At 36.7% G+C, this 16,056-nt stretch overlaps 1 protein-coding gene across 2 annotated transcripts in view; it reads right to left on the reverse strand.

Annotated features, from left to right (window-relative positions):
* mllt3 (MLLT3 super elongation complex subunit) overlaps positions 1–16,056 on the reverse strand; it is a 104,813-nt gene that overhangs the window by 37,022 nt on the left and 51,735 nt on the right. For both annotated transcript variants that reach the window (NM_001017819.1, XM_009303057.5), the window contains 4 exon segments: positions 4,162–4,290; positions 5,274–5,312; positions 11,695–11,838; positions 11,967–12,049. In NM_001017819.1, coding sequence (NP_001017819.1) covers positions 4,162–4,290; positions 5,274–5,312; positions 11,695–11,838; positions 11,967–12,049 — 395 coding nt within the window.

The following is a 16,056-nucleotide window of genomic DNA, read 5'->3' on the forward strand; positions in this document are numbered from 1 at the left end:
AAATTGACAAGACACAAAACACTTTTACCCATACCTGAAACTAATTTACAATGACAGATTCTTTACGGAAAGGGAATGTACCACACACCGAAAATATCAGCTCGTGTGTGACTTTGTACACAGGGTTTACAACTATGAAAACCATGGTTTGACCAACTGCAATAAAACATCGGTTTGTCATCCTTCTGAGAAAATATCAGTGTGAGAGCTTGTAGAAACATGTAAACGCGAGTACATGAAAACAAGTGAACACAAGTCCACAACCAAAGCACGACATATGTTGACTGATAACAATATCAAAATCGACCTTAACGTGTAGTCCTGAATAGCTTAGTTAGATAGGTCGATTGATACTCGCGCTGAACTTTTTGACTTGGGTTTGAATCCAGTTGATGACATGTTAATTATAATTATTTCTTCACATTAATTTTAGGTATAAACACTTTGCTGTTACACAAATATTAAATTGTTTACAATGTTTACAATGAAACTGACACCAAGTAATTAGAATATTTATTTGGTATGGGTATGTTTTGTTGTTGTGAAAACGCTATAATGCTGACTTTGTTCAGTTTACTTTTAAGAGTCCTCAAGCAGATGTTTACACAGTGTAAACTTGACATCATGTCCACTATTACAGTGTACGAGTGGCCCTCGTTAAAATATTGAATGCATTGATGCAGTATGTCTGCGTCTTTTAGAAACTCCAAACACCGACCACATGTAAAGCAAAACCGCGTCAAGCTGCTTATGAGTTTTCCACAAAACCGGCAAAAAAATCCTTGACCGCAGTCCATGTTCGGTCACCATAAACTTAATTTACGCCATGTACTTCACAACACGAATTTACAGCGTTCACCACCAACGACAACAACACTTTTGATGTGTGGTACATTCCCTTTCCGTTAAGAATCTGTCATTGTAAATTTGTTTCAGGACTGGTAAAAGCAGTTTGTCTTGTTCAGTTTTTTTTCTAAACTGTTAATTTGTTTCGCCCTTAGTAAAATCATTTTCTTATATAACTGTGTCTTATGATAGGCAAAAATGTTTTTCAAAATGTACTTTTCTTGTTCTTCGTAAAAGTGTTTCACACTTTGTAACGTTGTTTTGCATTTCCCGGCCACTGTAGAGACCCCCCAGTTTCTCGCAATTCCACCACTGAATCTAATGCAAAATCAACAAAAAGATGCAAGTTTTTGCAATCCTACAAAATTTTTTATTTAAACTCAAAATAAGCGCAAACAATTTAAATAGTCTCATAAAGCATCCAATTTTAAACCATATAATCAAATTATCTTTAAGTATGCAATTAATTGCTTTACATGACGTATAGACATTGCATATGCAGCGCACGTGATATATTACATGGCGCACTTACAGTACGCTTGTAGTATGAGTGCAAAGCATCACTTTAAATCATTCCTACTGTTCAATGAGCGCAAACTGTCATCGTTTATTAAAGACGCAAACCCCTCACTGCACAACAGCTGCATCTTCAGCAAACCTCCTAATTCCTGCAGCACAAGAACTTTTATGATAATTTATAAGCGTCAAAAGTTATGGATCTGTTCTGCAAAATATTTAGCTTAGTTTCACTGCATCCCAAATGACTTAAAACAATATAACTAAAGCAATCGCCAGTGTATGGAGCAAGAGCGATTCTCTTTTTGTTAAACTAAACAGCTGCATCATCGATGATGCAAGCGTGATCACGTTCGGAAGGCAATCAGCAATATGATTGCAGGCTGTCTTAGGAGAATGGAGGGGGGGCTGGACACAATCGCGCTTCGGCAAAGTTCAAGGCTGTACTTAGTGTGAGCCCTGAGTTACATTACAATACATGGAATGGAGGGTTGGGGGGAGTTTTCAGCTTGTGCAGAAAACAGACGCAGATGAAGCATGAGTGATTTACATGTGAAGTCCTAACAAAGATGAGATATAAAGATCCTGTGGTGCAAATTGGGCGTTTTGTGTGTTTGACGCACTTCAGACTGCAAAAAAGAGGGAAACATCTAACAAACGGAGCAATGGTATAGGCAAATGGAGATTGACGGTGGATGTGACCGAATCGAAGGACATTACTTGTGCTTTACATGCATGGCTGGTATTATGATGTGCATCAAATTAAATCAATAAATTTCGTTTATTTCCTTTCCTGCATTGACGAGTTTTACGGCAATTTGTGTTTTAATTTTATTACAGTAGGGACGCCTATGTTTGAAATGATGCCAGATTCTTCAGGAGTGAAATGTGACAAAGTAAGATCATGGGTAAAAAAAAACAAGAGTTATACAAACATTCCTTTGGCTTAATCCCTACTGTTTTAAATCTTGTCTTGACAAAAGACCAAAATGAAGCAGCTTTATTTTTATGATTTGTGTCATTGTTTCAGATTGCACGTTCAGTGTGATCAAGGTCTAAATTAGAGATGAAGTAGGGTTCGCAGGCCAAAATTGGCCCATTGTAATCTTTGATTTGGCTCGCCATCCCATCCCATCTAAGAAGAGAGTGAGAATTATGGAGTGTTGGGGCAAATGTCTTCAAATTCGAAATGACGATCTCTTTTAAAGTAACTTTTTAAATTTTTTTTCTTTAATGCTGCGCTTCAAAAAGCAAACTGAAATGAAATGTTTCAATGAAATGTTGTAAATGAATATGATTTTTAAAAATGTAAATAGTGTCACTCGATGAATAGAGAACTATGCAGAAAACTATGCAAATCTAGGCAAAAACTAGTGTAATTCTGTTTTAAATATGATTGTTTTGTTTTTACTTCAATAAGGTCACAATAAAATGTAATGTATGCTGTATTAGTTAATATAAAGCAATGTTTTCTAGTAATTTTTAAATAATATTAAATAAGCTAGGGTTGGTATAGCATGATCGCCTCACAGCAAGAAGGTCGCTGGTTTAAGCCTTGGTGAGGTCAGTAGGCATTTCTATGAGGAGTTTGCATGTTCTCCCCATGTTGGCGAGGGTTTCCTCTGGGTGCTTCGGTTTCCCTCACAGTCCAAAAATATGTGGTATAGATGAATTGGGTAAGCTAAATAGTCCGTAGTGCGTGTGGGGGATGAGTGTGTATGGATGCTTCCCAGTACTGGGTTGCGGCTGGAAGGGCTTCTGCTGCATAAAACATAGGCTGGATAAATTGGCGGTTCATTCCGCTGTGGCGATCCCAGATTAATAAAGGGACTAAGCCGAAAAGTAAATGAATAAGAAAATGAATGAATGAATGAATGAATGAATGAATGACTTAGGAAATTACCCAATGCAACTTTATGTACCTTGGCCCAGTTTGACCAAGTTTGGTTTTTGGCTCTTCATATGAAAAAGTTTGGGCACCCATGGCCTAAATGACACCGGAATGTTCATAATGAATGCAAATACCAATACGTTAAAATTATTTCCACAATAAAACTCTACTTTTGCATTTCTCAACGTCAAAAATAGCCTTGACCAGCAACGATTATAGTTGGCAATCAATCAACCTTTGAAACAATCTTCAAGCATAATATCAAATTAAGTGGAGGAAGGGGAGAAAGACAACAAAGCGCAGGCTGTAGTTATTGTTTCTTCTCTTTAGCAGTGCAGGGGAGATTGGCTGGGAACGACCCCTGCTCTGTCAGTAATCCATCAAACGCAAGGGCCTGTTTGGATTGGGAACCGTTTCCATGCGACTCTCGTAACTTCACTGTAAGAGCTGGCTTACAATGGAAACTGCTTAGCGGCTAAGTGATATCGCACTAGAGACTAAAAATAAATCTGAATCAAAAAAACGTTCCAGGCAAGATTTACTAGCATTACGGCTACAGTGGATAAAAAGCTGAGGTTTTCTTGCACAATTAAGCTATTGGCGCCTTTTTCAAACAATGAATATTTGATTTTGTTTAAATGTCATGGATCAACACTGAAAAACGATAAATAGCATCCAACGAGAATGTGTGCGTCATCAAAATGCTAGCTTTGTCAAGAGCCAAAAAATGCTCAAAGTGAGCCAAGTTTCACATCTCTACAATCCTTGGAGTTAAATAGCCCCTAACGTCTTTCAACCTGCCAAATATGCAGGATTAAGCAGGACTCCTTGGACGAACTGGGAATTTTTCGAATACCGAACAAAGTCATGCAAAGTTTAGACTTAGAAAGGTGGGGATACGCACTCACCTTTGACCCTGGGAACGACTTGCTCTTTTTGGCATCAGAGAAGGTCAATGTTAATGAGCTGCTGGGTAATGTGGGCAGCTTCAGATGTGGCCCGAACAAAGAAGTGGACCCTTCCTGCATTACCATTACCTAAAGTGAGGAACGCAAATAGACACTATGTTGAGCAAGGTAAATAATTACTGCAGGTTACTGCTATAACTTTTTATACAATGTAGACTGTGTCAAATCAAGCCAGAATTAAACATGCAAAAAGCAATATGGCATGAAGTTTGAGCAATATGAAACTAGTTAAGCACATCAAGCAGTTCCAGAAAGGGAGTTTAGATTAGATCACCTGTCTGGTTTTGGAGACATGTCATGCTCTTATGCCCCATATGCTGATGCTTATGTGTTTTGGATATGACTCAGTTTTTTCACCACACTTCATTATTATTGTTCATTTATCAGTTTGCTGAAAATTAGAACTGAATTTATAAATAGTTTTGAAAAATCTTTGCACTTAACAAATGAAATTAAATATGTAGGCTAATGGATGTCTTCAGTAGAGTGAGTTTCCACTGTTTCCTTACTCCACGAAAGTAAGAGTAAAGTAAAGGAGTGAAGTAAAGGGTACAAATAAAGAGAAAGTGAAGAGGCCGAACGGAGGAGGCTGTTCTTTATCCTCACACTGCAGATGGTCTGTTTAACTGTTTTCTAGATAGTGAAGTGTTCAGTTTTTCCACTTACAAAGTCTGCAATGTAAATAGCAATGCACTATGACACGATGCAACTGGCTCTTAAAGGGAATAGGAGATGAAAATCTGATTATTTTAATGCACGTTATGCTCAAAACCCACCCACAACGCATTTAGAGAATAAGCATACCTAAAGTGGAATCGGACACAGCCTTAATGCTTTTGTGGCATGTGCTTTAGACCTAAAATAGAGCCCTTAGTTTTTTTGTTCCTATGGATGGATGTCAATGGCTGCAACGTCCTTCAGAATATCTTGTTTTGCGTTTTACAGAAAAAAGTTTGGAACCACTTGAGTGTCAGCAAACAGCTCAGAAATGTTCATTTTAGAGTAAACAATCCATTCAATGCAGAAACACAGTAAATAAAGTTTATCCTTACCTTTGAGTCCTCTGAAGATCTTTTGTGAGGATCCCGTTGCTGTGAAGGACAAAAGTATAGAAATTTTACATCTAAGAAATGATATATGAATCAACACTAATCACCCCACACGCACACACGCACACGAACACACATTCTTGGCAAAAAAGCACTCTGCTTAACTCCTTGGCCTGATGTAATGACAAAATGCCTTTCAACAGCCAAAACAATCAGGTAAATTGGAAAGGACCTTTTGTCAGTCACCACCTCACTAAATTGATATTGCCCTAGCGAATGGTTCTCTCTTAATTAAAACAACTTCCCGCACAACTGCCCGTTTGCCAATAAACTGTGTCAATTCCTGCCATGCCTCATCTGTAAGCCAGACAAGCACCAAGGGAGACGGTGTGTCAAATCCCTGCCGTAAAATATCTGAATTACTGGAACGAGGTGAGAGATGCCGAGCTGAAACTACAGTGAATAATCGCTTCTTTAAGGGGTAGTTGACTCAAAATAACAATTCTGGCAACATTTAGTCAGCCTTCACTTGTTCTGAAACCACTGAGTTTCTTTCTTCCGTTAAACACACACACAAAACAGATATTTTGTTGCGACTGTTAGCCATTGACCTTCATGGTTTAGTTTCATCTTCTAAAAATATCTGTAAATTTGCAGTTTTCTAGATTTTTTGATTCATGTTGTTATTTTTCCCCATTTATTTATGGTTTTGAATTGCATTATGGAATCTTTCTTTCAACAACTTTTAACCTTTTGTTAGACTTTAATTTAGATTTTTAAGATTAAAGTCTGGGTTGGAGTTGTATATAACGCTACCAAAACCTTGTAATAAACTGCCAGAACATTTTCTGATATTTTACAGACTTATTTCTCTATATGTTATTTCTTAGTCATAATATTATTTCAAACTACTAAAATGTCAATAAAAGTCACTTTGTTAAACTGTAGATTTAAATTTTCAACATTAACAATCAACAGAGCAGTAATCAAGGCCCTATAATGCAATTTAAAACTGTAAATAAACAGAAAACACTTGTGAATCACGAAAAAACAAAGCTGTTCATTAGTTATTTTTACAGAGCACAATTGATGTCAGTTGTCACCAGTTTACAATATTTTTCAAAGCGTCTTCTTTTGTGTTCAACAGAAAAAAAAACATCCAAAAAGTTTGTAACCAATTATGGGTGAGTAAATGATAAAATTTTAACATGTGCGTAAACGGTTTCTTTTTAAAAAAATTTTTATCTAAAAAAAAAGTGCAGTAAACAACATACAAGTAAACACAGAAAACAAAATGTAAACAACAACAGAAAAAAAATGAAAATAACAGGAATGTGTATAAACCACAATGACAATTAGAATAATATTGATAGTATTTAAATAGTATTAGTCATTTATTGTCATAATAATATCAATATTTTTATTAATAATGATAATAATAATAATTATTATTATTATGTACTACTACTACTACTACCACTGATACTACTACTACTACTACTAGTATTAGTAAAAATAATACCACTACTAGCAATAATAGTAATAATACCAATAATAATAATAATAATGCTAAGAACAACAACAACCACTTATAGTTGTAGTAGTAGCACAAGTAGTAGTGGTACTAATAGTATGAGGAGGAGGAGGAGGAGGAGGAGTAATCAGTCACGTGCACACATAGGGCACACCAACCCATATTTTGTGATGATTGCAACAGTGATAATAATTGTCGACATCATATAACAATAGTAATAATGGAGGAAAAAATAATAATAATAATAGTGACACATACCCAAACACATATCACGTTAATGCTAGATTTCTAGATTAATGCTAGACTTTTTCCCATTCATATGTTACTATCAAGTGTGCCGCAAGCCTACGTTTGAGTGAAGGTTTCGGCCGTTAGATCGCCCCCTGGGGGCTGGCTGCAGTACAAGTCATAAAGCCCGCCTCCTCCGTGTTAATGAAGGAGACTTGAGCCCAAATAAAAAAAAATATTACACTTGCAATAAAATGTTCCGAAAGATAGTTCTGGTCGATTAAGGCACTGGTTATTGTGCTGAAATAGGTGCAGATCTTCATTTTTGTAAACAGTTTGTTTTTAGCAGTAATTTAATGCTGGGCGTGTCATCGTGATTGACAGCTGTGATTGACAGTTTCTCAAAGCGCGGCGTCTGAGCTTCGGCAGGAGACTGAAGTAGACTGAAATGTTATTATTCGATTTCTGTGTTATTTTACCATGACAAAATGAGTTCAGCAGTAAACTATAGTTTCTGACATACATGATCCTGGTGGAATACTGTTTATTCGCTAAGTTCAGGGCTTTTTTCGGGCTTTATTAGTTTGCTGATACACGCCTAGCCACCCAGATAGCAAAACACAGTTCCGGCTAGATTCTCGCCTGCCGGAGACTTATCTCTTAGAGCTCAGACTGACTAATGTTACCTCTGCTGGACCTACTCCGGATGCCTGGACTCACTGCCCGATTCCAGTCCGAGTCAATCGAGCCAGATGCGGCGGCCGAGCGAGCAGGCGCTGCTGCATGCGAGCCGGAATCAGCCCGCGACGCCGTGAGTAAGTTATGCGCTGCGGCCTGGAGCTGGCGCGATTGAATATATAAAACCCTCATATTTGTTAACGTTATTACATCCATTTGTGTTGATATGACAGCAAACGCATGCTGAGAAGTTCGGGGGGCGTAGTTGATTTTACATAAAGCGTTTGATTGGAAGCTCGACTCTGCTCATTTTCGCGGCTCCTCCTCTGGCTCCATCAGACAGTCCTTCTGCGCATGTCTGGCTCCAATTTCAGCAGTCTTTTGCGACAGTTTGTGCCCGTCAAGCAGGCGTTTTGCCCTCAAGGCGTTCAATGGGAAAAAGGGCTGTCGCGTCGTCCATATTTTTTACAGTCATTGGTTACTATACTACACATATATATACGCCTAATCTTTAGTGGTGCATTTAAAGCAACATGCAACATCCATCCATCCATCTATCTATCTACCTACAGTATCTGACTATCGATCCATCCATCCATCCATATAGGCTGGTAAAAGTGTATATACACTAGATGCGGAAGAAGCGTCAAGCACAAGTCATTTACATGTTAAGTCAATGCTAAGATGCGAATAGACATCCTGCTGCGCAATACGCGCGAATGAGGCAGCGCGAATGGTATGATTCGCACAAATGTAGGGGCACGAGTTGAGCTTCTGAACTTCAGCAGACATTTGCGCCGCATTAACCAATCAGGAGCCTTCTCTCATAGGGGCATGATTATGAAGTAGCGCCTGTTGTTGGTGTCCCAGGGGGGAATCCTCCAGCCGACACCGAACAACAGTTAATCAAACTTCCATCGTCCGGGTTAAGTTTCTGGAGGAGTTGATGAACTCACAGAGCTGGGTGCACCTCTGAAAGGATCTAGTGGACTCAGACACTGCTCCAAATGAATCTACGCTTTTTTTAGCCTTCATAAAAGGACATAAACACAGTTATTCTCTTAATAAAATCCAATTTGTGAATCCGCGTCTACTGCTCAATGAATTTGAAGCACGAATAAAGCGAGCAAACTCAAATGTTCATGCATCTATTTACATGCAAATAGCACGATTTATCTGAGCGTTCCACATCTGATGTGAACACAGCATTACAGTTACTCTTTTATTTAATCACCAATTTTATTTATTTATTTATTTATTTTTAACCAGAAATGACAGAGCTTCTACCAAAAGACAGTATGACGATGTAAAAGAGGCATCATTGTGGAAAAAATATATATATTCCTCAGATTTTCATACTTTCCAGTATTTGCCAAAGGTATGAATAATTTCAGGCTTGACTGTAACTATAATTAATAAATAATAGTGTGACAGAGCTTTCCCTTTATGGGTAAAAGCATTGCATGCTAACGTGCTTTTAGGTGCTGTTGAAACATCAAAATACATCCAAGATCAACAGTGTGTTCAAATACAAAGCAGTTGATTCATAAAAGCGCGTGTGTGTGTGACAGTTTGGCTGGTGTCCAAACACAACTCGGGTTTCCTGCAGTGACAGACGGTCATGTAAAGACAAGTTTGATCAAATGCTGTAAAGTTACTTATTGTCTTGGTTGATGGGAACAGTAATTCCATTAGGACTGATTGCCTGACAATGGCTTTCGTCCCTGGAGGACTGTTTGTTAGGAAGAGCACAGACAAGCAACCAGGGACATCCTTGCATTTTTCACCTGTGAACGGAGCCAGGATTTTAAAACCACATGGGGTTACTAGTCACTTACTTTGTTTGAGCATCTATGAGGTTTAGAAGATTCCAGCTAATGAGCCATGTGTGCAACACTCATGAAATAATCTTCTCAATCGTCTTTTAGCGAACATGCATACTGACTCGAGAACTAATTATAGAAGTCGTGATTCGGATCATTAAAAATAAAAGTAAAAGAAATCACTAGAGATATTTCTATTGTTGGATATAGCATTTTTTGCACCCATGACTTCTCTTATAATTCAGCGTGTTTTTAAAATCAATGCAAACTTGATGTTTAATGGCAAGTGTGCTAAACATTCAACAATAGATTGTTGATCAAAGAAATCAGGGTTTTTAAACAGGTTTTTACTCGTTTTCAAACAAGTAAAAAGAGAAAAAAATATTCTAAATATAAAAAAATAAACAAATAATCTATAAATTATTAAAAAAAATGTATACAGTTGAACTGAGAATTATTAGCCCCCCTATTATTTTTTTTCTCAAATTTCTGTTTAATAAAAATAAGATTTTTTCTTCAACACATTTCTAAACATAATAGTTTTAATACCTCATCTCTAATAACTGATTTATTTTATCTTTGCCATGATGAGAGTAAATAATATTTGACTAGATATTTTTCAAGACACTTCTATACAGCTTAAAGAGACATTTAAAGGCTTAACTAGGTTAATTAGGTTAACTAGGCAGGTTAGGGTAATTAGGCAAGTTGTTGTATAACGATGGTTTGTTTTGTAGACTATCGAAAAAGAAAAAGCTTAAAGAGCCTAATAATTTTGACCTTAAAAATGGTTTTAAAAAAATAAAAACTGCTTTTATTCTAGTCGAAATAAAACAAATAAGACTTTCTCTTCAAACTGAATAGTAAAAACTGTCATGTAAATTTGCTTTAATTTTTTTTTTTATTAAATAAAATGTAATTAAATTAAAGTAAATTTGTATTAAAAAACGATTGATGGGAATGCCAAGATGTGCACAAATTTTGAAAATGCGGATAAAAAAACGTATGACTAACATAACTGAGTAGGATAAACCTTTTATTCGATAAGAAAAGATGCACACAAACTACGATGGAAACCCTTTTACCGCACAAACTCCAGCATGCGCATTAAAAAAGTTCATGTGATTTTGTCATAAGAGATCATGTGATGATAAAAATGTGTGTAAATGGACAAACCATCAGGCTGAGTACATTTTAAAACATCTGAGGGTGCTTTCACATCTGTAATTCGATTCATTTGGTCCGGACCAGAGGCAATAAATTATACATTGTTGCATTTTCTGCCGTCTTTGGGTCATTTTCACACCACACTGCTGGCTTTGGTCCGAACCAGTTGAAACAAACCAAAACGGAGTCATCTGACAAAATCCACATCTCTCATTGGCCAGATATTGTTGAACATATTTTCTAAACTGCTTACTGTCAGAATTCATGTGTGGGAAAATGCCAATGAACTCCCGCAAGTAAACAAAACCGGCAGACATAATATGTCGTTCTTACTCTGTATGGACGACTGCGCTGCCTGATTGTATCCCTGCTTTAGACAAACTATACATTGAGAATGAAGCGTGGCTGCAGCCGGAAAACAGTGTTTTAATGCATGGCTCGTCACTTCAGGAGGAGGCGTGAATTAATTTAGCTAAACTGCGACATGGTCATCTTGCGGAAATATTACCAACGATCTATCAGGTGATGTTTTACCCCTCTCTCTGTTGGTTTTCAATTAAAAATATTAAAACATATGTTTAAATAAATAGTGAAATCGGTCATGTATTGGATCAAAACGATTGAAACTTGAATAAAATAATACAAAACTATACAGATGTCCTTTATCATCTTAAAGATTGCATTGAATCAGTGTTTCTCAATCTCGTTTCTGGAAGACCACCAGCTCGGCACATTTCTTGCATCTTCTTAACCAAACACACCTGATTCAGATCATCAGCTCATTGGCACAGACTGTAAGATCTGTAATTTGTATGACAGACAAAGGAGACATCCAAAACATGCTGTGTTGGTGGTCCTCCAGCAACGTGGTTGAGAAACGCAGCATCAAATGACCCATAAAACCTGTTTATTTAGCGCAGTGAAGCTTCTGCTCTTTTATAATTTTCAATCAATCATGTAAGCTTGCATTAAAGCTATATTAACGACCACTCACCCCTCCGGCCTTGAGCAGCTTCCTGCGAAACTCTTCCGTGGGGTTGTTGAAGGTAAGTTTTTCACAGCGCAGGTGATTGACAGGCGGGTGACCCTCCAGATGCAGGAACAGATCGTAGTCGAAGCGCACTTTTTTGGGTTCTTCCTGGTGAAAAGTGACAGGGATATTACATTCGTCCATGTCACAATGGTGTCTGGATGAGTTTTAGGTTACACAACGGGTCGAACTTAGGTTTATACAGGCAATAATCCACAAGAGAGGAAAAACAATACCTTATTTTTAAAGTAAACTTCAATAGGCAAGATAAAGCCAGCGTATCCAGACTCTTCAACTTTATATGGTGGATCTTTGCACACTGCAAAAAGAGCAAAAGACAGACTTCAGCATGAAAAGCATTACTACTTTAAGCAATAAGAGACTAATAGGTGCTATATTGAGAATATAAACACATATTTAGAGTGTTTTAAGGTTGCAACAGTTTTCAGTCTCAAAAATACACCAGTGCCTATAAATACCAACACGTTTTCATTAGGTTTTAGATTACTGTTAACAATTTGCTAGAATTTACAGCAGGGGTGGCCAACCCTGTTCCTGGAGAGCCACCTTCCTGCAGATTTCATTTGCAACCCATATCAAACACACCTGCCGGTAATTATCACGTGGTGTTCAGGTACTAATTAATTGGTTCAGGTGTGTTTGATATGGGTAGCAACCACTGATCTACAGTAACTTGCTGGGAGTTACTTTAGGTATGCAATAACTGAATAATAAAATGTAAAATAGTTCTGCAAAGTCTTTATTTTATGAATAATTCAATGAAATGAATCGTTATAAAAGTTACAAAGGGTACAATTTGTTAGGCCTGAATGCTTTTAAAATGCTTATCTTGAAATGAGAGTATTGTGTATTGTGAATGATCACATTGCGATTTCAATGCTGAAATGATACACTGTGCATTCGTAATCAGTTACCAATATTGTGGGATATACACACATTCCAGTAAGACACCAAAACACTACAAACGCTCACTTCCAAGCCAAATATAAATAATAAAAAATAAAAAAAAACACCCAAATGCACCGTGTGGCCACGTGACCCAAACAATACACATGCGTCTCAAACAGTGACAAGAAAATTAAATGACTTTTTTCCATTCAGTTTTCTTCCATCCCTTATATACACAGTAAAGCACTGCCTCAACCATGTCTCAGGATGGCGCTCTAAAAAAAAACACAGCCTCTCACAGGGACTTATTAACATTTGCTTTAAATGAGCTGTAACATGTAAAACACCGTCCCTCATTAACTGCATTATTTATTCATCTCTATAGGCAAATCCTTAGTGGAAACTTATCGCAACACGTTTCCATCTTTTTTATTTAAAGCCTTTATCAAGACACCATTTATCAAAGTAAACTCCTCTGAAACTTGTTTGGTTTTATTTACACTAATCATTCACCGTCGTCATTTTAAAACAGTAAAACTCCTCAGTGAATAAATTATCTGTGCCTACACTTTAATTTTACAGCCATTTCTTCATCTTCATTCAGAATAACACAGGCTTATTTTTTTTCTTTAAATCTCTTTCTTCTACACCCACTTGAATGTACAAAAGACAAAACGCCAGGCTTGGTCCCAATTAGTGGTTTCAGGATAAACAGGCGGTAGTTTAGGTCAGGTGACGACCCATGGGGACACTTGTTTGTCTCGCTCTCTAAATCCCCAAAGTGCTTCTTAACAGAAGCGCCAATTAGTCAACATGTACTGTTGAGCGTTAATGGACGCGCGGACACCTGCAGAGATATAAGGAGAGGAGGCAGCTCTTTCCTTGAGTTCTTTGATTGAACGAAAAGTACTATTATGTCAAATTAAGTCGCGGTTAAAATGGATCGTGTCACTTGGCAGTTTGTGTTTGATTATTAACCTGAGATTGGTGGACGCTTTTCGATAATGTCTAATCGAACTATTATTATTTTTAAACAGCATTTATTATGCACAGTTAATGTTTGAAATGGCATAAAGATTTACGTTCAAGTTCGTAGCAGGGTTATTATAGAAAAACTGAAAGACTAAAATTATTTTTGTTACTAGAAAAATTCTAATAAAATATATAAGAAATAATTTAAGAAATAAAATAAATATTACTAATGACAACGAGAAAAAAATATTCCAATAACCAAACTAAGAATAAATCGAATTATTATTAAAACCTACAATCTCACATTAACACACATACTCTACGGCAAATTTAGTTCATCCTATTCATCTATAGCGCATGTCTTTGGACTGTGGGGGAAACCGGAGCATTCGGAGAAAATCCACGCAAACACGGGGAGAACTAAAGTAGAGTTATTATGGTTAAAGTATTAAATTATTTTACTAAAAAAATTAAAAACATTTGTGTTACTTGTTTGAATAATTCAAATATTGAAATAAAAATAAATAATTATAAATAGATAAACGTACAAAAAAAATTACAAATAAAGTCTAATTCTTTGTTAGCTAGTTTCACTAGTTTAGATGGTTTACTTTAAATTAAGACTAACATTAGTAAAACTAAAATGACAGTACTTAGAAAAAATATATAACAAATCATTGTAACTTTAGCTACCGTTTGTGACTGAAGTGAAGTTATATTGCATTGGATTATTTAAATAATGAAGACTATGGTGTTATTTTACTTTTAATTTTTCGTTATCATTACCTGAATACTGTTAAGACTGATTTTTATTTCGCTTGTTCCTCGCCGCAGCTGTTGCGCACCTCTCAAAAACAACGACGCATAGTGCAAGCCCTGTGGATGGTCGGCTTGGTAGCGCTGACGAGTGTGGGTGGAAACGATAGCTGCGTGAACCAATTGGAGAGAGTGTTCACAAGTGTCGAGTTACATGTGAAGGAGCTCCAGGTGGAAAGTTTTGTTTTGTGTTTACCTTATGATTAAAGTTGTTGCACGTCCGCCGGTTCCTGCCTCTGAATGAGCAAGTTTGAGCTAATTCTACATTAAGGTAGCGTTCAAAAAAAAAAAAAAAAAAAAAACACCAGCAAAGAAACTTGACACAGAAGAACATAAACACCTACTGCCAGCTAGCGATTTGGAAGTGTTATTGCAGAGCAACACAAACAGCATCCAGAAGTATAAATGCACGGCAATGCGCAAGGCATGCACCACGGGTCAAACCAATCACTCGACGCAGAAGTATAAACCAGCCTTTAGACTCCTCAGAAAACACTGTATATTTCACTTTTATCTGTAATTTTTCTATATTTTATGAATGACTCACTCCCCTACAGAATAATCCCAAATCAGTCTACTTAATTAACACTTTTTAAATAGAGCTGTTCAAACTACATGGTGAAACTGTATTCATATCGCAGAAAAACAATATATCCCAATGTCATATTTATCTGATATCATGCAGCTCTAATTCAAAGTATTGATAAAAATGGCAATTGTTTTTCTGTAATACAGTCATAAAATTGAGTAATATGTCCGTTAATCTTGAGTGAATAATTAACATTAATACAAATTAATACCTTTTAATGCTGTACAAATATTGTTCATTGTCAGTTCATGTTAACTAATGTGATTTACTCTAATGTAAACAAATGACACCAAATTTTGAAGCTTATAAACCTCAAAATATTTGTTTTTCCTTTAGAAACTAGTAGCCATCTTCATAAACAATTAGAAATGGAAGTAAACCAGTAAAATATGGATGAAATTCAGTATTTAAAAAAGCTGAAACAGTATTTTCTTCAGTAGTATCTTCTTAAAATTCCAATTACGTTTTGTGTCCTTTACAATTTGTGCACAATGACTTAAAAGCATTGCCTCAAACAAATCCTCCCCCTTGAACTTGTGAAATCCAGGGCTCCTTCAGAGAAAGACTCGAGATGCTCTTGTTATTTTCCCCTTCGCTGCTCTCAATGGAAACGCACTCCTACTGACAAAGCTTAACAACAATCTGCATGTTAATGTTCCATAGCGTCGTGCTTCTTTGCGCCCTGAGGCCAGGCGACAACTCTTTAGTGGCGAGACGGTGACTGACCTCCATCCTGAGGTCACCGGATCCCAAAACAACATACGTTACACAAACATATCACAGATTGATGGCCTGGCCAGGTCACGTTTAGTTACCTTCCCTTTAAAAAGTGTCTGTTTAGTGTGCTGATTTCATTCAGTCCCACAAAGACACTGGCAGTGAACAATTATAACTATTAGCAATTCAATTGACTGTCGTTATTATTATTAATCAAAACACTTTGGAGTCGCTCTGTGTTGTGTGTTGTGTGTTGTTTTTGTTGTTGTTATGATCCACAATCTACAGTAAAAGATTACAATCTTTTTAATTTCATAAGTAAC

This window comes from Danio rerio, chromosome 7, assembly GCF_049306965.1.
Source record: "Danio rerio strain Tuebingen ecotype United States chromosome 7, GRCz12tu, whole genome shotgun sequence".
NCBI classification, from domain to species: domain Eukaryota; kingdom Metazoa; phylum Chordata; class Actinopteri; order Cypriniformes; family Danionidae; genus Danio; species Danio rerio.